General features: G+C 39.2%; 1 protein-coding gene across 4 annotated transcripts in view; it reads right to left on the bottom strand.

The window, feature by feature from the left end:
- Nucleotides 1–27,330, bottom strand: part of fat1a (FAT atypical cadherin 1a) — a 173,624-nt gene that overhangs the window by 121,364 nt on the left and 24,930 nt on the right. For all 4 annotated transcript variants that reach the window (XM_072252625.1, XM_072252624.1, XM_072252623.1 and 1 more), the window contains exon 3: nucleotides 4,990–5,304. In XM_072252625.1, the coding sequence (XP_072108726.1) occupies nucleotides 4,990–5,304 (315 nt within the window). The remainder of the gene's footprint in view (nucleotides 1–4,989; nucleotides 5,305–27,330) is intronic.

Genomic DNA, 27,330 nt, shown 5'->3' on the forward strand with positions numbered 1-27,330 from the left:
TCAGATTTACAAATCTACACCAGTTTTAAGCACATCCTGCACTACTCCAGACAGGTATCATTGCATTCATTGTTAAATCAGGGTCGGACTCTTGCTGATGTTATGGCTTGCTTGGACATGGTGTAGAGACTGCACCGCTACCGATTTTCCAAACTGATGATGATCCAATTCTTCCTGCTGGATACATGCTCCCGTTCTATCCATCAGAGCACAACGGTAGTTCTACCTTGCAAAGTTATCTTCCCTGACCACTGGGGACTGTATGTACTATTGTTATTATATGTGCTGAGTGTGACTGTATGTACTATGTTTTGTACCTTGGCTCCGGAGAAATGTTGTTTCATTTAGCTGTATGCACATAGTTGGTTGAATGACAATTAAACTTAAACTTGGACTTCAACTTGAAACTACCTGTGCAAATGACCACTTCAAGACATTTTGTAACAATCTACAATCTAAGTGCTTATTCCACACATGACATTAAAAATGAAGTAGCCGCAATACATCAGCTAAGAGAGGCTCTTAGGAAGTTAATCAGCTTTTTACTTGCTCATGTACCTCTTGATGGCATCACACTTCTACACTTCAAGGATGTCTGGCACCAATGTTGAGGCCACACCTTCTCAACTGTGTTCTAAAATCTTATCACTCAAATGCATGTATATGTATCCTGCAGGTGAGAGATAGACCCAGGAACAGTAATGCAGGAATCTAGGATACCTGCTTAAAGGTAAACTGAGGGCATAATCAATGTCAGTCAGTTCCTTGCAAGACTTCCACAACAATTCTCACATTATCAGAACATACACAGACGTTAACAAAAACGACTCTGCTAAATTGACATAACTGAGTGCATCTTAGCAAATCTGGTGATTAAGTTGAAAGTAGCTTTATACTCATTTAAATTGTAGAACTACTTCAACTAAGTGGCAATTAAGATGCAGTCACATTACTATGGACAGTTCAAGTTTAGACTCGAGTTGGCAAGAACAGTCCTTTTCTAATGGACTTCAGTGAAGCAGCTCTACGTTCATAACCTATATTTTTAAATATCATCACCACTCATGTCATCCATTTTTAAATTTTCTTATTAAATTAACTCCTAGTGTCTTAAATTACTAGTCTAACAATGTGACCATTATACCCTAATACCCCAAGAGCAGTATTGAAGAGTTGCTGGTAAGCTAGTTAGGGAGATAGTTACTCCATAACAGGACATGGTAGCAAGAATCCAGATCCCAAAACAGAAATAATCAGTTTCATATTAATAAGCAATCCAAAAAAAATCTCCCATGGAAAGGATCGTATAAACTATGTGCCGTATCTCTCCCTCTCTCATACACGAAACAAATTTACCACACAAGTGTTGATAGTTTTTGCTGAAGCTGGAAAACTGAAGAAATAGTTTTGTCTTTTATTTATATCAGCAAGGAGGTACAGGAGCATTAAGAATCACAATCAGTATTTCAGGAACAGCTGCTTCCCCTCTGCCATCTGATTCCTGAACAGTTCAAGAACCCATGACCACCAGCACACTACTTTGCTCCCTTTGTGAACTATTTCTTTTTATATATTCTTATTGTAATTTATAGTAAATATTATGTATTACACTGCACTGTTGCTGCACGTCAACTAATTTCACAACATATGTCAGTGATAACAAATCGGATTCAGATTCTATACTGAATTTATTTACATATTGCAAAATGGATTTTCTTAAGACTTTTCCTTTGACTTATTCATTCATAGGATGCTCACTTGCTGTCAAAGCTGGTGCTCGCTGTCCTTGTCTAATTGCTTCTGAACTGATGAAGTTTCAAGAGTCAGTCATGGTATTGGGTCTGGAATCAGATACGTGCCACACCAGTTGAGGCTGGTAGACTTCTCACTCTGAAGGATACAAGTAATCCAGATGGCTACAGACAATCCAGTAGGCTCTTGGTCACTTTTACCTAGATACAGTGGTGCTAGAAAATTTGTGAACGCTGTAGAAATTTCTCTATTTCTGCATAAATATGTCCTAAAATGTGATCAAATCTTCACACAAGTCCTAAAACTAAATAAAGAGAACCCCCAATTAACTAAATAACACAAAAAAAAACATTAAACTTGTTCATTTATTTATTGAGAAAAATCATCCAATATTACATGTATTTGTTGGGAAAAGTATGTGAAACTCTGGGGTAATGCCTTCTACAAAAGCTATTTGGAGTTAGGTGCTCCAATCAATAAGATGAGATTGGAGGTGTGGGTTGTAGAGGTGCCCTGCCCTATAAAAATGACACACAAAGACAGGTAAGTCACAGAGCCTGCTCTTCTCAAGAAAGATCTGTTGATGTGCACTATGCCGTGATCATAAGCATCACCTAGGATCTCGCATGGTCCTGTACGTATGTGGCTGTGTGGTGAAAAAAGTACAACAGTGCCTCTTTCACCTCAGACGGTTGAGGAAGTTTGGTATGGCCCTTCAAATGCTAAGAACTTTCTATAGGGGCACGATTGAGAGCATCCTGACTGGCTGCATCAATATCTGGTATGGGAACTGTACTTCCCTCAATCGCAGGACTCTGCAGAGAGTGGTATGGACAGCTAACACATCTGTTGATGTGAACTTCCCATTATTCAGGACATTTACAGAGACAGGTGTGTAAAAAAGGCCCAAAGGATCATTGGGGACCCGAGTCATCCCAACCACAAACTGTTCCAGCTGCTACCATCCAGGAAATGGTACCGCAGCATAAAAGCCAGGACCAACAGGCTCCGGGACATCTTCTTCCACCAGACCAATAGACTGCTTAACTCATGCTGACACAACTGTATTTCTATGTTTTTTGACTAACCTGTTGTACATACTATTTGTTATAAATTACTATCAATTGCACATTTAGACAGAGACATAACGTAAAGATTTTTACTCCTTATGTATGTGAAGGATGTAAGTAATAAAGTCAACTTAATTCAAAACAACTTTCAGAGTAACTCGGAAGAAGAATTGTAGATACATGAAGCTGGAAAAGGCTACAAAAGTATTTCTAAAGACATGAGTGTTCGTCAGTCCACAGAAAGAAAAATTGTGTACAAATGGAGGAAACTCAGTACTGTTGCTACTCTCCCTAGGAGTGGGCATATTGCAAAGATCACACCAACAGCACAACGTGCAATGCTGAAGGAGGTAAAAAAGAACCCAACCAAAGACCTGCAGAAATCCCTAGAACTTGCTAAGGTCTTTGTTTATATGTCAACCATAAGAAAAACACTGAACAAGAAAGGTGTTCATGGAAGGACAGCATGGAGGAAACCACTGCTCCCAAAAAAAACATTGCTGCACACCTCAAGTTTGCAGAAGACCACCTAAATGTTCTACGATGCTTCTGGGACAATGTTCTATGGAAAGATGAAACAAAAGTTGGAACATCTTGGCAGAAATGCACATTGCTATGTTTTGGAGAAAGGACACCAAAACCTCATCCCAACTGCAAAGCATGGTGGAAGAAGTATCATGGTTTGCAGCTGCTTTACTGCCTCAGGGCGTGGACAGCTTGCAATCGTTGAGGGAACAACAAATTCAAAATTGTACCAAGACATTTTACAGGAGAATGTCAGTGTAGTAGTCTGTCACCTGAAGCTTAATTGAAGATGGATAACGCAACAAAACAATGATCCAAAAGACAAGAGTAAATCAATAACAGAATGGCTTAAAAAGAAGAAAATTCATGATTTAGAATGGCAGAGTCAAAGTCCTGACCTTAATTCTATAGAAATGGTGAGGAAGGACCTGAAACAAGCAGTTCATGCAAGGAATCCCACCAACATGCCAGAGTTGAAGCAGGTTTTGCAAGGAGGAATGGCCTAAAATTCCTCCAAGCTGATGTGTAGGTCTGATCAACAGTTACTGGAAATGTTTGGTTGAAGTTATTGGTGTACAATGAGATCACACCAGTTATTGAAAGCAAAGGTTCACATATGATTTCCAACAAATACATGTAATTTAATATCATTTTTTTCAATAAATAATGAACAACTATACATTTTTTACGGTATTTCTTTAATTGGGTTCTCTTTATCTAGTTTTAGGACTTGTGTGAAGATCTGATCACATTTGAGGTCATATTTATGCAGAAATAGAGAAAATTCTACAGGGTTCACAAACTTTCTAGCACTACTATAAACTTGAATTGCAGACTTACTTTGATACCTGTATTTAAATTCCCCAGATGCTATGGTAAAATCTGAACATGCTCCTGAACCAGGGCCAGGGTTAATCTTCTAATTTACTAATTTAACCCGTAGTGCTACTATTCCTACACTCCTCCTTAATTTCAGATACCACACTTGAAGGACCACTAACATCCTCAGGTTTAAAAAGCAAAAGGCAGAGGGAAAGGAAAACTAAAGTTTCAACCCAAATGACTTACATTAATGCCTATGGCAAATTGGAATGAGGCTGGTTGGTCACAATATGTTCCATTTAACTGATCCAGTGGAAACTGGTAAGTACTGAATGAAGTATGTTGCCATGGAAGAGAATGATCATTTAAACTGGTGGCCTTTATGCAGTGGGAAGTATATATATGCAGTGGGAAAAATATATATATTTTTGTTTGTATCATGGAAATAATCTGCAAAGCCCTCTTTTTGATCATCTAGATGGGCGAGGAGCTCTGCAATTATGCGGAATATGAAAGGATAGCTTAATTTTGCATAATGCCATGGAATTGAAACCACAATCGAATGGAAAACGTTTTATATGTGCTGAATAAAGAGCACTAATTAACTGTATGAACCAGGAAGCTTAAACACTTCAGAAGAAGAAAAATAATTCATGAAACAGACTGTAATTTGTTATTCACAAAAAAACTTACCAGTTCTCCTTAAGTACATTGCTTCTACTGTTTCTTCACTTTCCCATCTATTTCTAACATGTTCACCAGATCTCACTTGCTATCTCAGTCATCTAGCATGACAGCTCTATCCAATATTAACACTTACCTGTCTCCTGATTAATGTTGAAAAAACCTTGCGGATTGCCACTGGTAATCTTATAGCTCAGCCTGTCACTTGATCTGGAATCTGGGTCAGCTGCTTCAATCTGTACAACGGACATATCTTTGGGAGAGTTCTCCATGACTTCAGGGTAATAAACTGGCTGAGATGTCTGTGGAGCATTATCATTAACATCCTCAATTTCAATATACACTTCGATGAAGGAGAAGAGAGGCACAACTCCAAGATCGGTGGCATACACTGTGAGCCAGTAATGCGAAGCAGTTTCGTGGTCCAGAAGATCTGCTGTCCTAATTGTACCTGCACAAGGAACAGAAAAAGTAATGATGCATTTAATGTACTGAGGAACACTAGGCTGATAACAATGCTTCTAAAGAATATAGTGAAGCTTTTATCAGTTTAATTACACAACTTTTATACACAGATTTTGCTAAAGTTTGACAATTCCTTCTATGTTAAACATTCAAAAGGTAATTTTACCATGAAATAAATATTTGTACATTCCCTGGTTTAGAATCCACATTATCAAGAAATCAGTAAAAATCTGTATTTAATAGTTGTTCAGCCTTTTTGGCCTCACATACAAGAATAATTTAAATATTTTTCACATATCTTTCCCCTGAAATAGATCCAAGTTAATTAAAGTGAGATTTTCTGAGATCAAAGGAAAATTGAAGGTCATTGCTGCTCAAATAACAAACAAGCCAAAGTGCAGCCGAGAAAGATAAGCATATTGCACCTGAAAACAAGATTGATGGATGGCAGGGAAGTATCAGGTGATAGAGGGGTGAAGATGAGAAAGTGTTGGGAAGAGGGTCACAAGGAAAGATCTGAACCCAGACAATATTCCACATTCAAAGTGTTAGGAAAGGCAAATGATAAATTTAATATGAAAGGAGATATTCTCCAAATAAATCACCCAATACACAGTTGGTTTCTCCAAATCAGAAGAGATCACAATAAGAGCACCAAATAAAACATATTAAATTAGCTTTCCAAAACAAACTGTTGTTCACGCTATAAGATACAGGACTATATGCTGAGGAGTGGACAGAAGCTCCATACAATCACAGTAGGTTGCATGAAGCAGGATTGGACTTAAGGCCGAAACATAAGAAATTCTACAGACACGGGAAATCCAAAGCAACACACACAAAAAGCTGAAGGAACTCAGCGTCTCAGGCAGCATCTATGGTAATGACCTTTTGAGTTTCCAATTGCCATCAAGTTAATTGCCTATTCCAGTCCCATTCCAACAATCTCCAAAGCAAGCTCAAGGAAGAGCCAGTGATATTAGATTAGATTATGAGGACACTCAGTCCTCATTTATTGTCATTTAGAAATGCATGCATTAAGAAATAATACAATGTTCCTCCAGAGTGGTATCACAAAAATAACAGGACAAACCAAAAACTGGATATAACTGGATTCGAACAAGCTTGTTGTGGACCACAGCTCAGTCACCTCCAATCCACTGTGGATTGATCTAAACTGGCTACAGGGATGTCTTCTGTGAGGCCAGGGATCTATGAAATCTACTGTACATTCCCTTCTGAAGACAGTTCCAAATGTTTCACTCTTGTGTTTTGCTCTCAATTGCCAGATTTCATCCCCATTGAAAAATCTCTTCCTCTGTTAATGGTCCACCAAAATCCTTGTTTGGATAAAGCAGCTTTGTGGACCTTTGGTCAGATTCATGAGTTAACAGCTCACGTAGTTTACCACTCCCACAGAATGCTACCCAGATTAAGTCATAGTTACAAATCTACACCAATTTTAAGCACATCCTGCACTACACCATTCAGGTATTGTTACATTCACCAAAGTGGAGTCCTCTGAACTCTATTATTTTCTGGTTGTATATTTCCGCTTTAATTTTCTTTCTTACTATGCAGTTCACTGCTATGCTTTAAGTCAATCTTTACCTTGTTCGCTTTGATCCAACTTGGCCAAGGATGATCCAAGGAAGAGGGCTGGGCACAGTTCTAGCAAGCCCATCCCATAAAAACCCAGTGGTACAGAAAGGCCAACAGAAGCTCTGGAGACCTCATCCCTGGGAGAGGAGGGATCTTCAAGCAGGGGCTATTCCTAGGGACATTTGAGGGACTGGCCCAGCAGCAAGGACTCTGGCAAACGGCTGTCGGTGGCCTTTGCCTCAACAGTGGAAATGGACTTGCGTAAATAAGTTGCTTTACTCTGCAACCTATCAGAGACACTTACTATGTTCTCTTCACCCTTCCCTTTGCTGCAAATTGAAGCACACTGGTTTTCTCACTTTCCTAGTTGTGAAGGGTTCTTGATCTGGTTCTTCCCCCCCCGCCCCGACACACACAGAACTGTTAATTTTTTTTCTGATCTGCAGTATCTACAGCTTTACTGCTCTAACTATGAGGATGGTATGAAAATGCATGTCACAGTTTCATTACTCACACTATTAAAAAGTTAATCTGCATCACTTTTAACAAAAAAAAATCCTGTAATGCAAAACCAAGATTTTGCATTAGGATCTCAGCAGGCAGCAAAATTAGACATTTCATTTAGCAGTTATCATGCAGCTATTTTGAATATTTTTCAGGGAAAGGCAAGAAAAATTACCTTAATACCTTAGTTATAATTCAGTGTATTGTCAGCTTATATAATTATTTAGGTGTCTTGCAATTATTGTGTTTTATCTGCAGAAGTTGATGTGTATTCTCATGCAGATTGAAACTGGCCCAAACTAATTATTTTGGGAAACATTTTTATTCAGCACCAATAGCCACAGCTACTGTTCTAATGTAAATAATCAAGAATTACATTACAACTTCAGCATTTGAATGTAGGAGGGTTTTTATTTCATTCGTGTGGTATACAGAACACTTTCAAGAAAGTATTTTGCTCTCCAGAGAGAATGAGGGTTCAGCTGTTGAGCTGCACTGGAATTAAACATCGTCCACACTAGGCAGACATCAGACCAGTCCTCTTGAGAACATTAAGAAACTAGTTAGATTTTATCATTATCTTCATGTTCATTTCAGACAGATGATCAATCATGATCTTCTTGCATGGTAGAGCAGTTTTGAAGGGCTGAATTACTTAATTACTTACAAGAATTTGCAAAAACCAGCTGTTGTTTTGGGGGGGGGCAAGTTAAACCATAAAGAACATTCTTCATATTAAAAATAATCATGGCATTAAATTGAGCCTGTGAAGTGCTCTACTTCAGTCACTATAGCTAATTTCCCTGAATATACAGTATATCCTATGGTAAGGTGGAGTTAATTGCTACAATCCAGGAATGTGATTAGCTTGGTTTGCAGTCCAAAACAGAAACAGGCAAGTCTGCAGTCTGAGCAACAAGTCCCAGAAATAGCTTGAGGCCCTGAGAGTGGATACGGCAACTTAGCTGCTGTAGCAGATATCCAATAATGCAGAATCCACAACGTGCCCATATAAATGTGGCCTTAGCTTTGAAGGAATTTAAAGAAATATTGTCCAGATTACTTATCATTTGGTTTCATAATATTTCTATGATTTAAAATGTTATGACATAACTGTCTCTTTTCCTTTACTGTACAATTTAAACATAGTTCATTGGATGTTTAAAGTAATTAATTAGAATGAAAACAGAAATAAATATTAATTTACACATATTTAAATGTAATGAAAAAGTAGATGCTAACCTATTACTATGATAGATGCTATAGCTAGGGCTGATTCACTCCTTTTTATTACCCAACATGCAATGGTGTAAATGAATCCCTCATCATCCATACTTTGATATATAACGCTCAGTACTGGCTCCAATTAATAGTAGTTCCCCAGCTCCACCTAGTTATGCATATTTCTCCCTGGCTTGACTAATCACTTCCGGTGTTATTGGTCCCTTCAAATTAATCTAATTGCCTTTGTGACCACTGGAGCCAAATGATGTTTGGAATCCACTTTCAGCAGCAACAGTAGTCTAAAATATATAAATATCATGGCCAAGATATAAGAGTACATGCTTGTGCCAAAACTACTGAACCACCCCTCTACTCTGGTTAACAGTAAAATGTAAAGGTTGACATAGAACTCCAAAACATCTTCACTTGGTTAAAAATCCTAGTTCCTAAATAATTATAAGCCAAAGGCAAACTGTCAAATAAATATAACCTGAAGCTTCACAAAGTCATTATACCAAATTGTCAGTCTCAATATGCAGACCTTGTTCCAATTTTAGGCACAACCAGGCTCAAGGATAGCTTCTACCCCACTGTTAAAAAACTATTGAATGGTTCCCTAGTATGATAAAATGGACACTTGGTCTCACAATCTACCTTGTTATAATCTTACATCACATTGTTTACCTGCATTGCATGTTTTCCATAGCTATTACATTTTACTTTGCATTCAATAATTGTTTTACCCTGCACTACCTGAATGCACTGTGTTATAATTTGATCTACATGAATAGTACGCAAGACCAACTTTTCACTATACCTCAGCCTATAGTGACATTAATAAACTAATTCCATTCCCAGGTGCTTAAATTCTATCTATGATCCAATTTTAGGGTAATAAATGGAATCTTGAAAATGCAATATTAAGCAATTTATTAGATAGTCTCTGATGTAAAATATAAATGAATGGCCATTTTTTATATATTATGTGAAAAGAACCAGAGATCAAAATTAACAGTTACATAATAACACTCACAGCACGCTGGAGGAATTCAGCCACTGATCTTTTCCACGGATGCTGCCCGACCTGCTGAGTTCCTCCAGCGTGTTGTGAGTGTTACTTTGACCCCGGCATCTGCAGATTATCTTGTGTTTACAGTTACATAATACTAGCTTATGTTGAAGGTTAATTCACTCTTTCCACAGCTCTGTGACCCCCCCCCCCAATCCCACCCACTGAACTGCTAATGTTGAGGTGTACTCAGGCAGACTAAATCACCGTTTCCATGATATGGTGGTCCTTTTGGGACAACTGGATAAGTATATTAATTTTAAAAAAGTAAACAATCTGAATTTGTACAAGTGCACTGTTCATGAAACTATATTTTTTTAGTCATCTTAATTAATTCACAGGACAAGAAAAACAATTTTGAGCTGATCAGGATACAGTAGCCTGAGTCTGTTGTATTTATTTTATTTTTAATTATCAAAGACTTCAGATATATGTCAGCGAAAAATTGTGACTTTTATGATTTAAAATAGAATGAGAAATCAAACTTCCATTGGATCAATTATGCTTGATTCAGTTATTAACAAGAATTGTCTTGACTTTTTCCAAAGCTCACTTTATCTTGTGAAAAGCCAAGCATTTTAACCTTCATGGTTACAGGTTCAATGTTCAATGAAAAAGTGCATTATAAATCAGGCAGGAGCTGTATAGGTTTTGGATGAGAGCAGCCATTTTCTGACGATGTGTTACAAGCATGTTGCTCAGTCTTCTACTTATGATATGTTTTGCTGGATAGTAATCTTTCAGATATTTCTGCTTTAATTTTAGCTGGCAAATTATAGTGTTCTTTGAACTTCATGAGCCTCTATTTTTGGAACAAAGTGGAAAATGTATGAAGTGAAAGATTCTTTTGTCGTCACGTGACACGCGCTGCACAACAAATCTGAGTAAAACTTCAATCCACTTCTCAAACATTAACAAAAGAAATTAAGTTACAACTGATACACAAAAGCTTGATTGCAGATTATGTATGGAAAATACAACTTTTCAGTTATTCTAAAACCAAATAAATTTCCATCACTATATACACGGCTTTTACAGCGAAAAAATTATGCTGTTGAAAGATACAGCTATCTTCCTCTCTGACAAGCTTTCTTTTCTGTGTAACAAAGACTAAAAATATTGTTTTGCCCTGCTGTATTCATTAAGGAGTAATCACAATCAGACTTCACAGTCCCGTATTGGTTTTACGTCAAGTCCTTCACTATCAACTCTCTATGTTCTGCATTTCAAACACTAATCAAATTTAAAGGTTCAAAATTCAAAGTAGAATTATTATCAAAGAACATATGTCACCATAAACAACCCCAAGATTCAATTTCTTGCGGGCTTACCAATCCAATAACCATAATAGAATCAATGAAAGACCACACCAATAGGGCAGACAACCAGTGTGCAAAAGATAAACTGCACATACAAAAGAAAAAGAAACCATAATTAATAATAAGCAATAAAATTTGAGAACATGAGATGAAGAGTCCTTGAAAGTGAGTCCATAGATTGTGGGAACAGTTCAATGATAGGGCAAATGAATTTATCCACTCTGGTTCAGGAGACTAATGGATGAGGGGTAATAACTACAGGTGTCCCCTGCTTTTCGAACGTTCGCTTTATGAAACCTCGCTGTTACGAAAGACCTACATTAGTTACCTGTTTTCGCTAACGGAAGGTGTTTTCACTGTTACGAAAAAAGGCAGCGCGTGAAAAAAGCAGCCAAGCTCTTCCCCCGGAATTGCATTCTAGCTGGCATTGCTTAAACACATGCCAGTGAGCATCTGTGCTTTATCTCCATTTACTTTGAGCACCCGTTAGCAAGATGAGTTCTAAGCTATCGGAAAGGCGTAAAAGAGCTTGTAAGGGTGTTACACTTAGCGTAAAACTAGACATAATTAAGTGTTTCGATTGCGATGAACGAAGTAAGGACAAAGTGAGTTTAGCTTTTGGAAGTTGATGAAGATGACATTGAAGAGGTTTTGGCATCCCATGAGCAAGAACTGATAGATGAAGAGCTGATGCAATTGGAAGAGGAAAGAATAACAACTGAAACTGAATGCAGTAGCGAACAGACCGAAAGTGAAGTCGTCCAGGAACTGAACATAAAGCAACTGTGTGAGATTTTCGCTACAATGATTGCAGAAAAATTTAATTTTGAAAGGGTATACAGGTTTAGGGCATATTTGCAGGATGGTTTGAGTACTTACAAAGAACTGTATGATAGAAAAATGTGCAAGGCTAAGCAGTCAAGCATACTGTCGTTTTTTCCCAAGCCTTCCACATCAACCACAGCAGACGACGAACCTTGATCTTCGACATTGAGGCAGGCAGACATAAAAGAAGATGACCTGCCTGCCCTGATGGAAACAGACGACGATGAGATGACACTCCAGTGTCCCATCACCCCAAGCTCCGGGCCGCAGACCGATACCAGTCCGTGAAGGACACAGCGGTAGCCGGGACGCACCCAGCACATCTTTAAGAAAAAAGCCGAAATAAACAAGCTAATTAATTAGGTGCCGCCCGGCACGTAAATGTCAGCCCAGATCAGAGGTAACGCAGATCGCCTGACAAGGTATTAATGGCCATCATATATGGTTTCATTTGTTGACTATCAATGCAATGGTGTATCAAGGAAGGCAAGTAGTCCATGCTTTTACACTGGGGCTGTAAAGAATGGGTGCATCCCTCACAGCATGCTTTCTTGGTGCTCTTGTAACTGATACTCAGACAGCCAACAGAAGAGCATGTTACTCCAAATTTGCCCTTTCTTCACATCTATAGAGCATGCTTTCATGCTCATTCCATCGGGCCTACCTGACGAAAGAGTTAGTTTTGTGAAAAAAAAGTTACTCGTGCCACTCATTTGAATCACTGCACACAAAGTTTAGAACACACACATATGCACGTTCACTGTGGCTAACCACCAGGCACTCAATGTGGATCCAAGCCAAAACTGGGAAACCTGCTCATCCGTCAGCAATGTCTCACAGCTAATAGTCAACGGCAGTCCATTGTTCCTCCTTGGTTTTCAGTACAGTGTTGACAGTTAGTGCCTAAAGCTAGAATACAGAGCTACAGAATACAGAACAAAAGAAGATTTTACTTCTCCTTTGGGAATTAAATAAATGTTAACTCCCTCCTCCAAAGAGATATGTCTGCTAACCAACAGTGGGTAAATGAAGCCAACTAAAAAGGTTTGCATTTAAATTAGCCAAATTAAAACATTAGGTGACATGGAGAGGAATGTGTTTATCTACTATAAAGGATAAATTTCAACTAATGTATTCAAATACACAGAAAATTAAAATGGGTTCAGTCTTGCACAACTGTCAGGTTTCAATAAACTACCTTAGATAAATTGAAGCAAATCATTTGATAATAATTATGTCTGCCTGCAAGAGTTACAGAAAGCCAACTACAAAGTTGCAGTTCTCAGCAGAATACAAACTTTAACTACCTACAAGTTGCAAGCTATCAGTATCAATAAGGTTTTGATATTAAAATTTCAAATTACATAATGACTTCCCCCTCCCCAAAAAATGTAGATTTTTGGCTCTAATTAACTTTAATTTCTAGCTAGAAGCACTGGTTAAGTGTTTGGGAATACAAACTGGTTTTCCATCAAACACCCCTAAATATATGTTCTTTGGTCAATTCAATCTAAAACAAATATTAGTGCCAATTTGCTTTTTTATCTTTGCATGAGAACTACATGTCGATATTGATCACTGTTTTAAACCAATAGCATCTTAAAAAATGATGTAGAAAATAGTTGAGTAGTTTACAAGAAACTCTTTGAAAAAAACTACAAAGAACACTTGTGCCGAGTGTTAGATTGGCATTGACAGTTGAGAAATTAAGTTCAAGAACTATGTCTGTCAGTAATAAAAACTAATGACCATATTTCTGTCTTCTACAACTATCATAAAGACTATCCCCTACAGGAGGCTGAAGAGACTGCTTGTATTATTTTGTCCATCAGTAACACAATTCCATTCAGAATGAAAGCTACACAATGACCTGATCTGATGAAGTTTACTCCTCTGAGGTTTCAAATCCAAAGTCCATGTTATTTCCCCTTTCAAGAAAAATAAACTTCACCTTTGTTGTAAGCACTTGCATTATCTGGCTTCTGTTGCCTGAACCAGATGTTGCACATCATGCCTCTAATTAGTCAGATTCTGTAGCAACATTTTAGGTAATAGGTTAAAGCTGTGGGAACCATGAAACACAGCAGTATCCATTTGATTTCACATCACGTTGCTAGGCAATGTTTCTTAGTTTTATGACTTTGTAACAGGTTGTTTGGTTTTGAGCAGGGGAAGTAAAGGTTTTCAATGCAAGATAAATTCAGCATACAAGTATTCTGTTGTGACAGCCTGGTCACAAGTGCCTTAAACTGTATGATACTACTTTAATTAAAGGCTGAGAAACATAGCTCCTTTAATACTTTTGATCAGCTATCCCAAACATGCTTCAGTGGTTCAGACAAACCAAAGCCACGACAGAACTGGAAAAGGACACATGGTATGATGCTTTTCTTAGACCAAATTTCCTCACTTGTATATAGCCAATTAAGTCCACTGAAAATACCAATTCCATTAATTCCAGCAAGTTTGTATCAATTACAACAAGCTATCTTGCCAATTCTATAACATTACAATATACTATTTACATTTTTGCAATTTATCTGTAATCCATGCTCTTAATTTGATTCTTTAATATTGGGATTAAAACCCCATTTCCTCTGAAGCAATGAATAAACTGGAAGTTCCATACAGGTTTAAAACAATGTTGCAGAGTGCAAAGAAGTGAGTGAATGAGGTAAGGAAGAAGTTTGGATAAGTACATGGATGGGATGGCCAAGGGGGGTGGGGGGGCTATGGTCCAGGTGGGAGTAAGCAGAATAATAGTTCAGCATGGACTAGATGGGTTGAATGAGCCATCTCTGTGCTGTAGTACTCTGTGACTATAAATCCAATAATGAAAATGAGCCAGATATATATGTGAGAAAAATATTTGAAGACATTAGTGAAATCTACTGAAGAAAATTCAAGAGGCCAATAAAGAAACCTTCACCTGTTTCCAATTGTGTGATTCCAGAACCTAAGATCTACTCAGAGATGTCCCACTTGATCAATGACAGGACTAAAATAGAACATTAGATACAACCAAGCTCAGAAGTGGAGGGGGGAAATCTCAAATTTACTTAGATCTCATCATTCAAAAGCTCAATGCCCTTCAGTGTACTCACAGTAATCTGAAAACAAACCATTTGAGATAAAGAAAATGTGACAATGGATAAGACAAAGAAAAGTTTAAAAACAAGAGAAAATCAAAGGGCAGAAATCACCTGTATCTCTTGCATCTCAGATGATTAATCTTCCTTTGCTAGCACTAATGTTAAACAGCAGGGAAATACTATACTTTTACTGTTTCCACATAGTTAAAATAGAAAAACTCAGACAGAGCAAAACCCAACATCTTAGCCCTTGTTGCTCAAGTGCACCCAATTTGGGCAGTAGTTCATTCAATAGCACAAAGTAACCCACTGTCTACATTAGCAAACTCCACATTGTGGCAAAAAAAAATTCTAACTCTAAGGCTGCAAGGCATAACTTAATACTCAAAACTGGTTTTGTAATATGTATGATCTGAAGTTCAATTTCTATGCAAGCAGAAATGAGGAAACACAAGGCAAAATATTGTTAATACTGGAAATGAGAAATTTGTTTCTTTCTCCACAAATGCCAAGTAGTTTTAATCCTTTTTCTTCATGGAAGAACGTAAAATACAGCTGAACAAATAAGAGTCTGTAATTGCAACCAAAATAGAGCCATGAAAATGAAATAAAACAAGTTAGAAAATGAGGGGCACAAAATAACATTATTAGTCAAATACTAACCTTGTTTGTTTCAATAAGGATATCAAATGATGACATTAAAAGATAACTAAATGCAAAAGGAGGCAGTTTTTTAAGCAGGTAGTGTTGTACACTCAGATTTGAATATTGTTCAAATTGGCAGGCGATTACTCTAGTAAAAACTACTAGAGTAATCAGTGCTATCCTTAGCACTGCATTTCTAGATCTTGTTGTTCCATCAACACACATCTCAAAATATTTCAGTGCTGAGCAGGCTATTCTCTGTGCTGGATACTTGCCGTTGCTTATAAATGATTCTGATTACGTTACAACTTTTAAAAAGAAGAAAAAATAGAATGCATAGAACTGTTCTTTATACTCTTGTGTTAATGCCACAAAAATACAAGAATGTTTTATTAATACAAGAATTAGATTAACTAATGCAGAAAATAAAAATGAGTAAGTGAGCACATAAACTATTGAAAATACTCAAATTCTGCTAAATGGACAGCGGCTCCTATGAAGAGTTTGTAAGCAAGCCACAGGCCCCATGGCAGGTACAGAAAACAATTGTTGGATTTAACATCATAGAAGTCCGACACATTGAATAAAAAAATAATGTAATCAAAAATAAACAACAGGATTGTTACTGAATTCCACCAATTACTTCCAGACCAGCAGTTCTTTTGAAACGCGGCCAGACTGAGCCTATTGTTGCCCATTTTGAAGTTATTATTGCAGCTCCAGCCTGCCCCTGGCCACAGCACATCTCTAGCAAAAAAATAACAAGCTGCACATTGTTTGTTCAGTCTAGCTAAATAAGTTATACTTTTTCATTCTGAATGGAATTTGTGAATTAAAATCAGTATTTACCATTTTGAATTAAATGAATGTCATAAACAAAAAACACATTTTCCACATGTCCAATTGGACTAAGAACAAGGACTCTGGTCTCCATTCAAATTCACAACAACACTGAACTTCTCTGGAAGTTTCACAATGATCAAATACCCACGGACATGACTAAATTGAGAATGGCACTTATCACTTCCAGCATCACAATGCTTAGATACAGTCTGCCCTTCTTAAACTAAAGGAAAAGAGGCAATGCAATAACTCCAGTTTAAAGGTAAGCTTCATATGCAAACTGAACAAAGAGCAAACATGCCTAAATTATTAAGAGACAAGACAAAGACTTGGGACCTCATGGAACCACATTTATCAACATGGTCAGATGCTCCACCCTGCTGTTACACTATGAACATCTGATATTCCTGAGTCTGTAAAGACTTAAGACTTCTTTGCAAATCTGGAAAGCACCTCCCTCACCTAACATACTAAAATGACCAGGCAAAGAAGGTGAGTAGTAGATAAATCACTGATGTGGAACTTCCATTTTGCTTGGTTTCTATTGTCCAATGTTATAGGTGTCTATAAAGTTCAAAGTAAAGATATTATATCAAAGTGCTATGTTACCCTGAGATTTATTTTCTTATGGGCATACTCAAAAAATCTATAAAATAATAATCATAACAAAATTAATGAAAGACCACCCAACTTGGGTGCTCAAGTAGAGTGCAGAAGGCAACAAACTGTGCAAATACAAAAAGAAAGAAATAATAATAATAATAATAAATAAGTCAACAATAATTATTGAGAATGTGAGGTAAAGAGTCCTTGAAAGTGATTCAATTGGTTTTACGACAATTAATGGTTTCAATGATGGGTCAAGTGAAAATGAGTTAAGTGAGCAAACCGTCTGGTTCAAGAGCCTGATGGTTGAAGGGTAATAACTGTTCCTGAATTTGGTAGTATGAGTTGTGATGCTCCTATACCTTCTTCCTGATGGCAGGAGAGAGAAGACAGCATGTCCTGGATAATGGGGGTCCCTGATGATGGTTACTGCTTTCCTGCAACAATGCTTTGTGTGGATGTTATGGCACCACTCAGCCAGGATTTACAATCTCCCTCCTAATTGCTGGTTCATCACCACCATAGATTCAGCCTACAGTAGTGATGTCATCAACAAACTGGGATATGGCATTGGAACTGCGCTTAGCCACAGATTCACTGGTGTAAAGCACGTAGAGCACGGGGCTAAGCACACAGCCTTGTGGTACACCTATGCTAATGGAGATTGTGGAGGAGATGCTGTTGCCAATCTGGACTGACTTGGGTCTGCAAGTGAGGAAATCGAGAATCCAATTGTATAAGGAGTTACTGATTATTTTTGATGGGATGGATGATTGTATTGGATGCTAAATATCAATACTATGGAGATATTTCCTCCCACTGTTATTTCTCTTTACCGTAAAGCTCAGCTCTTCAACCTCCCCCAACCCATACTTGTGATGGATGACACTTTTCTGCACCTATCCTTCTCCTTCCTGATGCTGCTCTCTATTAATGTCCAGAAAATGCGGAGAAACAAGGAGCCAAGCTCCTTCCTGCAGCAGTGATAATTACAGCTCTCTTCACTGTATATGGATGAGGCAAATATTACTTGCAAAAAATGCAATGATTTCAGTGGTTTTAAAATTTAATATGATGTGACTATTTCATCATACTTTCTGCAACAATCTGTAATGATAGCAAATTGAAGAGCATAGAGCTTCATACCCATTTTCCAGTTCTGCAACTATGGCAAGATGCCAAACTTACCAACAAATAAATGTTTGAAAATCACGGACACACTACCTAGTTACCAATGAGTTGGCAGCAGACAAGGTATTATAATTTGTCTCAGTTATTGATCTGGTAAATTTATTTGGTTTCAATAACCAACGTACTAATACAGATCAAGCATATTTGTGGTCTAAATACACTCCAATGAGAACACAATTAGCATCTTGGCCAATCTAACACTTCAAAACTAATTGTATGAACTGGCACTGTTGTGGAGAAGCATTATCTACTGATGGTGTTTTTCAGAGTTTCTGGTACATTAGATGATTTTGTAATCACTGAAATAGTCCGCAGAAATTTAGACACGGCCTATGACCAAATTTCTGCTGAATAACATTTCAAACCGTGAATGCATGGTTGAAAATTATCAGTTCTCCAGATGATTCCCTATTTTGTCCCCCAAAAACTATCTGATTTTGAAATTAAGACTCTAGTTCTTGTAACTTTAAGAACAATTGGATTTGTTAATAATATTCTCATCTATAAAGCTGAAATCCCCATTATAGAACTTCTGTCAATAAGTATTCAGTACCTGCCTATTCTGATGGATTTAAAAAATGCGAAGTAAAAAGGTAGTTCCTCCTTCAATATCTGGGCCACCATCCTTTGCTGTCATAATTAGTGGGAGCTTCACACTAAGTACAGCAAAGAAGTAGCTTTTACACAGCTTGCACAGCAGCTGCATAAACATTCAAAGTTCAAAAGGGGAAAAATGCTATTGATCAATCTGAATATCAAGGTCAACTTTATTCACCACATACATTCATATGTATTGGGAATGTGCTGTGGAGTGTTGGCACAACATGCAACAAAAATCAGGACTCAACAATTATAAACAATAAAGATTTACACAAAAATAAAGTTAGAGGCTAAAGCATGCTTATGGAATAAATAGTACATAAATACCAACATGTATTCACAATGTAAACAGTGTTCTAAAAAGTAGTTTAAAAGTATTAGAGTTCAGTGTTGTTACAGGAATATTAGATAAACGAAGGTGGGGAGGTAACTAGAATAGTTGATCAGATTGACGGCCTATGGGAAGGAACTTTTAAGTTTGTGTTTTAATAGCACTTTTGGAAAAGGCAGTTTGCTAGTCAGCTACTCCAACAATGGGTACAAACTGTACGGCCACAACTCTCTCAAACTTTGAAAGTACTTTCATCCTCAGACCAGCTCACTGACGCACAAACATTGTTGCCTCTTATACTTCCTATTCAAGTCAAGTTTATTGTCATTTAACTATTTACATGTACATAATGTATATAGAAACATAGAAACATAGAAAATAGGTGCAGGAGTAGGCCATTCAGCCCTTCAAACCTGCACCGCCATTTATTATGATCATGGCTGATCATCCAACTCAGAACACCGCCCCAGCCTTCCCTCCATACCCCCTGACCCCCGTAGCCACAAGGGCCATATCTAACTCCCTCTTAAATATAGCCAATGAACTGGCCTCAACTGTTTCCTGTGGCAGAGAATTCCACAGATTCACCACTCTCTGTGTGAAGAAGTTTTTCCTAATCTCGGTCCTAAAAGGCTTCCCCTCTATCCTCAAACTGTGACCCCTCGTTCTGGACAACCTCAACATCGGGAACAATCTTCCTGCATCTAGCCTGTCCAATCCCTTTAGGATCTTATACGTTTCAATCAGATCCCCCCTCAATCTTCTAAATTCCAACGAGTACAAGCCCAGTTCATCCATTCTTTCTTCATATGAAAGTCCTGCCATCCCAGGAATCAATCTGGTGAACCTTCTCTGTACTCCCTCTATGGCAAGGATGTCTTTCCTCAGATTAGGGGACCAAAACTGCACACAATACTCCAGGTGCGGTCTCACCAAGGCCTTGTACAACTGCAGTAGTACCTCCCTGCTCCTGTACTCAAATCCTCTCGCTATAACTGCCAGCATACCATTCGCCTTTTTCACCGCCTGCTGTACCTGCATGCCCACTTTCAATGACTGGTGTATAATGACACCCAGGTCACGTTGCACCTCCCCTTTTCCTAATCGGCCACCATTCAGATAATAATCTGTTTTCCTATTTTTGCCACCAAAGTGGATAACTTCACATTTATCCACATTAAATTGCATCTGCCATGAATTTGCCCACTCACCCAACCTATCCAAGTCACCCTGCATCCTCTTAGCATCCTCCTCACAGCTAACACTGCCACCCAGCTTCGTGTCATCCGCAAACTTGGAGATGCTGCATTTAATTCCCTCATCCAAGTCATTAATATATATTGTAAACAACTGGGGTCCCAGCACTGAGCCTTGCGGTACCCCACTAGTCACCCCCTGCCATTCTGAAAAGGTCCCGTTTATTCCCGCTCTTTGCTTCCTGTCTGCCAACCAACTCTCCACCCACACCAATACCTTACCCCCAATACCGTGTGCTTTAAGTTTGCACACTAATCTCCTGTGTGGGTCCTTGTCAAAAGCCTTCTGAAAATCCAAATATACCACATCCACTGGTTCTCCCCTATCCACTCTACTAGTTACATCCTCAAAAAATTCTATGAGATTCGTCAGACATGATTTTCCTTTCACAAATCCATGCTGACTTTGTCCGATCATTTCACCACTTTCCAAATGTGCTGTTATCACATCTTTGATAACTGACTCCAGCAGTTTCCCCACCACCGACGTTAGGCTAACCGGTCTATAATTCCCCGGTTTCTCTCTCCCTCCTTTTTTAAAAAGTGGAGTTACATTAGCCACCCTCCAATCCTCAGGAACTAGTCCAGAATCTAACGAGTTTTGAAAAATTATCACTAATGCATCCACTATTTCTTAGGCTACTTCCTTAAGCACCCTGGGATGCAGACCATCTGGCCCTGGGGATTTATCTGCCTTCAATCCCTTCAATTTACCTAACACCACTTCCCTACTACCATGTATTTCGCTCAGTTCCTCCATCTCACTGGACCCTCTGTCCCCTACTATTTCTGGAAGATTATTTATGTCCTCCTTAGTGAAGACAGAACCAAAGTAATTATTCAATTGGTCTGCCATGTCCTTGCTCCCCATAATCAATTCACCTGTTTCTGCCTGCAGGGGACCTACATTTGTCTTTACCAGTCTTTTCCTTTTTACATATCTATAAAAGCTTTTACAGTCAGTTTTTATGTTCCCTGCCAGTTTTCTCTCATAATCTTTTTTCCCCTTCCTAATTAAGCCCTTTGTCCTCTGCTGAACTCTGAATTTCTCCCAGTCCTCAGGTGAGCCACTTTTTCTGGCTAATTTGTATGCTTCTTCTTTGGAATTGATACTATCCCTAATTTCTCTTGTCAGCCACGGGTGCACTACTTCCTTGATTTATTCTTTTGCCAAACTGGGATGAACAATTGTTGTAGATCATCCATGCAACCTTTAAATGCTTGCCATTGCATATCCACCGTCAATCCTTTAAGTATCATTTGCCAGTCTATCTTAGCTAATTCACCTCTCATACCTTCAAAGTTACCCCTCTTTAAGTTCAGAACCTTTGTTTCTGAATTAACTATGTCACTCTCCATCTTAATGAAGAATGAAGCTCCCTATATTCTCCTTTCAGGACCTCATCCCTTTTCCTACCTATGTCATTGGTACCTATATGTACCACGACCTCTGGCTCCTCACCCTCCCACTTCAGGATATCTTGGACACAATCAGAAATATCCCGGACCCTGGCACCAGGGAGGCAAACTACCATCCGGGTCTCTGGACTGCGTCCACAGAATCGCCTATCTGACCCCCTTACTATCGAGTCCCCTATCACAACTGCCCTCCTCTTCCTTGCCCTACCCTTCTGAGCTACAGGGCCGGACTCTGTGCCGGAGGCACGGCCGCTGTCGCTTCTCCCGGGTAAGCTGTCCCCCCCAACAGTACTCAAACAGGAGTACCTGTTGTTAAGGGGCACAGCCACCGGGGTACTCCCTATTACCTGACCTTTCCCCTTCCCCCTCCTAACCGTGACCCACTTGTCTGCCTCCCGTGGCCCCGGCGTGACCACCTGCCTGCAACTCCTCTCTATCACCTCCTCACTCTCCCTGACCAGACGAAGGTCATCGAGCTGCAGCTCCAGTTCCGTAACGCTGTCCTTAAGGAGCTGCATCTCGATGCACTTGGCGCAGATGTAGACGTCCGGGAGGCTTGTAGACTCCAGGGCCTCCCACATCCGACACCGAGAACAGCAAACTGCCCTCACACTCATACTGCCCCTCTCCTCAAATAACAACAGAAAATGAATGCCAAACCTCCCTCGCCTCGCCTGTTTCCGCCTAAGCCCGTTGAGCCGAAGCACTTAAGTCTTCACTCTGCTCCCGGTTCACTCCGCAGCCCGCAAACTCCGCTGCCCGCTCTATGAGGCTCTGTTCCTTTTAAATCTGCTGCGCTGCACAGCCCGACGTCACACGCCTGCGCAGTCCCGCCTCTCAGAACGCCGTTGGAGAAAAAAAATAACGAAAATTTCAAAAATGTCTTTCTCGGCACTCCCACTCAGACTCTCAGACTCCTTCTTCGAATCAAACCCGAAGCAGGATGTCTGCCCTTTTAAATCTGCTGCGCTGCACTGCCCGAAGTCACACGCCTGCGCAGTCCCGCCTCTCAGAACGCCGTTGGAGAAAAAAAATAACGAAAATTTCAAAAATGTCTTTCTCGGCACTCCCACTCAGACTCTCAGACTCCTTCTTCGAATCATATAACCATATAACGTATATAGAAATGAGCCATTTCTTTGAACCAGGGAGTAAAGCACAGTAGTACACACAACACATGATAACTTTTGAAGGTAAAGATGAAATCAACAGATGAATCACTCAAAAGTAACAAACTAAAGTGCATTAATATTAAATATTGTAAGGTACAGAACAGATTAACCAGTGACACTTTGAATACGATGTGACCGGGAGTTCAGAAGCCTAATGACCTAGGGGAAGAAACTGTTTCTCATCCTGACCATTCTTGGTTTTATGCATCATAGGCTCCTGTCTGATTGCAGAAAACCAAGAAGGATGCTGGATGGATGGGTGGGATCCATAATAATAACAAGGCCCTACGTATACAATGCTCCTGAAAAATGTCCCCGATGGATAGTAGGGAGACCCTTATGATCCTCTCAGCTGTTCGTTCTCACTGTCCTTTGTAGGGATTTGTGGTCCGATGCTCGACTGCTCCCATACCAGATGGAGGTGCAACTTGTCAGGAAGCTCTCAATGGTGCTTCTGAAAAATGCATTTAAGATTGGAAGGAGGAGGGAAAATCTCTCACCAACCTCAAAAGCATTTTATCTTTCAAACATTCTCTAAACCAAACCAAGGAACTACTTAACTGACCACACCGTGAGACTACCGCTCAGACACAGACTGCCATAGCTAAAGGCAGCTGCATGCTGCATTCTCATTGGAAATTCCAAATGGATGTCAAATGTTGCTCTTGGCAGAATACTTAATTGTACAGGAGAGTTTTTTAAAAAACACTTCACAACTAGAGTCCTGTTGAAGCTCCAAGCAAATGCTTCCACCAAAATAAAAAGCTTTTCACAAGGAGTCCACCTCCACAAGTATTATTGATTTCAGCCCTTATTCCATTAAAGAAGTCAACTGTCTCAACTTCAGCAGAGGCACACAAGAAAGGAAAGAGTAAAACTGAACATTATGTTTAATATACTGCTTATACGCTAATATATTTTACATGTTCTTGTCAAAATTGGAATTTGCATCCAAATACTCCAGTGCTTCCTTGAACAACCTCCAATCCATCATCTGCACATTCTGAACCCTGCTTACCTTCTCATCATCCCTACCTTCCTGGCAGTTCGGCCCCACTCGGCCTCCCCTTATAATTCAGAAATCTCAATGTCTCAGCATCTGGCTCCCAGGAAATGATTCCCACTCTCCCCTGAAATGCACTGGGGCACCCCTTCCTGCGTGTCCTTTAAGCTTACAGCCTTTAATGGAAAATTTTTTGTAGTATTATAAATTTATCATAAAATTATTTATGATAATACATATTCTATCTATATATCATCTAGAAGTCCAGAAAATTTGCCATGTGTGCCATATTTTACCATACATTCAACTTAAAACGCAAATTGCTGCCTTGAAATCTCAATAATACCAGTGAGCCACCAGTGTTCCCTTCCTTAGACCACATGGACATGTGTATCATCTGCGTACACCCCAAAACTTTTCATCTTACATACAATTCCCACTCTTATCCCTATCTCCTTCTCTATTTCAGTACCTCTGCCTCCCCAGGGCCACTTCTGATTCAGATATTACTTTTCCTCACACTATTATGACCAAGGTTATTAGACCCTATTATTGGAACTGTACAAATATCACTGTACCCATCAAAAATTATTTTGCAGAGCAGTAAAATGAAACTTTAATTAAGACTCACCAGAGATATTTAAAATTCAAAACTACCAAAAATAAACAGCAAAAGTAATATTATCATGAACCCCTCAGATTCTTTCTTTTACCAAAGTTTTACTTCAAAAATGCAAAATAATGATGAAGAACAAGATCAGAAGGATCAGAAAGAGGACATTTCCTCTCAGACTCAGATAAAATATTTGACATAAATGTTGAAATTGCAACATTAACAAATTCACGAGTCACATGTGACACCACTCAAGACAAGGATAAATTGGCCTGAAATTTAAAAAAAAATTCCTAAGTGGAAACACAGGAAAGACTGCAGGCGTTGGAACTAAACAACACACAAAATAGAAAGGAAGATCTCAAGCGGGTCAGGTAGCTTCTATAGAGGGAAATGAAAAGTCAACGTTTTGGGCTAAAATCTTTCATCCAGACTGAAAAGAAAGAGGGCAGAAGCCAGAATAAAGAGGAGGGGGGTGAAGCACAAGCTGTCAGGTAAGTTATATTGATGGGGGCGGGTGGGGGGGGTTGAAATGGGCAGTGTTGTGCCTGTGCACAACTACCTATCAATTAAATAAAAGCATGCACAACGGAGGCGGCTTTAACTGGTGTATACACACGTGGGAGTGAGAGAACAATGCGCATGCGTAGACAACAGCCATGTGCAGGCAACATATCAATACATACTGCGGGGGGGGGGTGGAGGTCATTGTTCTAAAAGAAATAGATCCATACATTACAGGTAGGTGGGGGCATATGAAATGGGAATAATATAAGAAGCTAAGAGGTGATAGGTAAAAGGGGCAAGGAACTGAACAAGATGAAATTTGATAAAACCAGGATGATGAATAAAACCAGGATCTCATTTACTGGATTCCATTATGTTGACTACCTCACAGCAGTTGGTTATCAGTGTTTGATATACACTTAGACACTGCATGCTGCCGATTCATTACAACATGGTTATTCAATTCTTTATTGAAATTTTTAAAACTGACAAAATTTCATTCTAAGCAACACTTGAAACTTCTCAAGAGGGGCGGCCACCATTACAGTAAGCATTCAATCAGCCAATAAGAGTGCTTTACATTGGCTCTGAGCCACGCACAGCCAATCATGTATCAGTTTATGCTCTGCCTCCCCCGTGTGTGTAAACATTCTTACTCCCTTGCCAACTTATTCCATTTTTTTTCACCCATATCTGGAAAATGGCCTGCAACTTCCAATAAGGGTAGTACATCTAAGGTGTCTGGGAAAAGCACTAGCATGGATGTGAAACTGCAAGTGATATGGCGTGAGGATGCTAATGATGGTAATGTTGAAGAGTTACTGCATTCTAATGGTGAGAGCCTCAATAACGAACAGCTTCAAGAATTGGCAGAGCAATGCATCCTGGGTGAATCTGAGGACACGGATGGAGAAGAGGAAACACCAGCAAGTGACCACAAAATTCCTCAGCACTAGCATTACTACGATCACACAAATCATGGACTAGTTCATCGATAAGAACCCTGAATGGGAGGGAAGCAGTAAGGCAGAGGGAGGTGTTCCTGACAGGAATTCCTGCTACCGAGAGCTGCTTCACGAGAGGAAATTTAAGAAAAGGCAGTCAAATCTTGACGCCTACTTTAGAGGAGAGCTAAAGTTAAAGTCAGACCCACAGCCTGGTCCCTCCTCTAAGACGCAACCACCTCCCGCCCCCCTCCGCTGCTGCTCCACTGATAGGTTAGGCCTATTTGTGTGTTTGTTACTCCACGAATTACTGTGTATACACAAAATAAAATTTCATATATCTGGGATTTGATTTTTTTTTAAATCAGACACACATGTGCATTTACATAATGTAATACTGACCCCGCATAGTACTGACTTATATAGCACTCCACCTCCAAAAGAACGCATCCTCAGCATTAAGCGGAGTCTGAGTGTACTTCTATTTTCTAGCAACAGTCCTTAATGCAAAGCTTGTTCCACAAGGGTAAATGTTCATTGGGTTTACATTTCTTCAAAGCATTTCTGTTTAGAGGAGAGTAATCTTGCAGTCACATGTGGTAGTTCACACCCAGCTCTTCCAAATCCCCTTCAATGACTTGGCCCCCAGGCACCTCTGTAGTCATCAAATGAGACTATGACCCCATGAACCTAGTTGAGCAAAACACTATTTTTGCATTGAAAAGATGAAGTGATTGGTGGGGGGGGGGGGGGGAGGGAAATGGGAAAGGAGGAATCGCTGCTACATATTGGCTATGGGGTTACTTAGTGTACTAAAACATCCAGCATATCTTACATACTGTAACATTCAAAAAAAGTTAATTGCATATTTTTCCATATATGAAGAAAACCCAGCTCGTTTTCTTCGTTCCCAATAATTAAAACAACCCCAAAGTTCACTTTAAGTTTTCTATCCCTTACTAACAATCTGCATGCTTACAGTTAGGCACAAGTCCAACCTTAAAGAAAAAAATGCCTTTCAATTCATTCCGTAATAGTTTTCTATATCCAGCCTCAACAACAGAGGCAGAAGACTCTCTCAGCTTGATTTAGTGGGGTAAGCAAATCTTTACCTAATTGCTGCCAGAAGCCCAAATAAAAATGTAGAAGGGAAGGGATGAGCTAACTCAATTACCTCTCACCTCCTTACAGTAATAACACAGTGACATCCAATGCAAGATTCACACAAATAGCAGACAGTATCCCAA

Source organism: Mobula birostris, chromosome 3, assembly GCF_030028105.1.
Source record: "Mobula birostris isolate sMobBir1 chromosome 3, sMobBir1.hap1, whole genome shotgun sequence".
NCBI lineage: Eukaryota > Metazoa > Chordata > Chondrichthyes > Myliobatiformes > Myliobatidae > Mobula > Mobula birostris.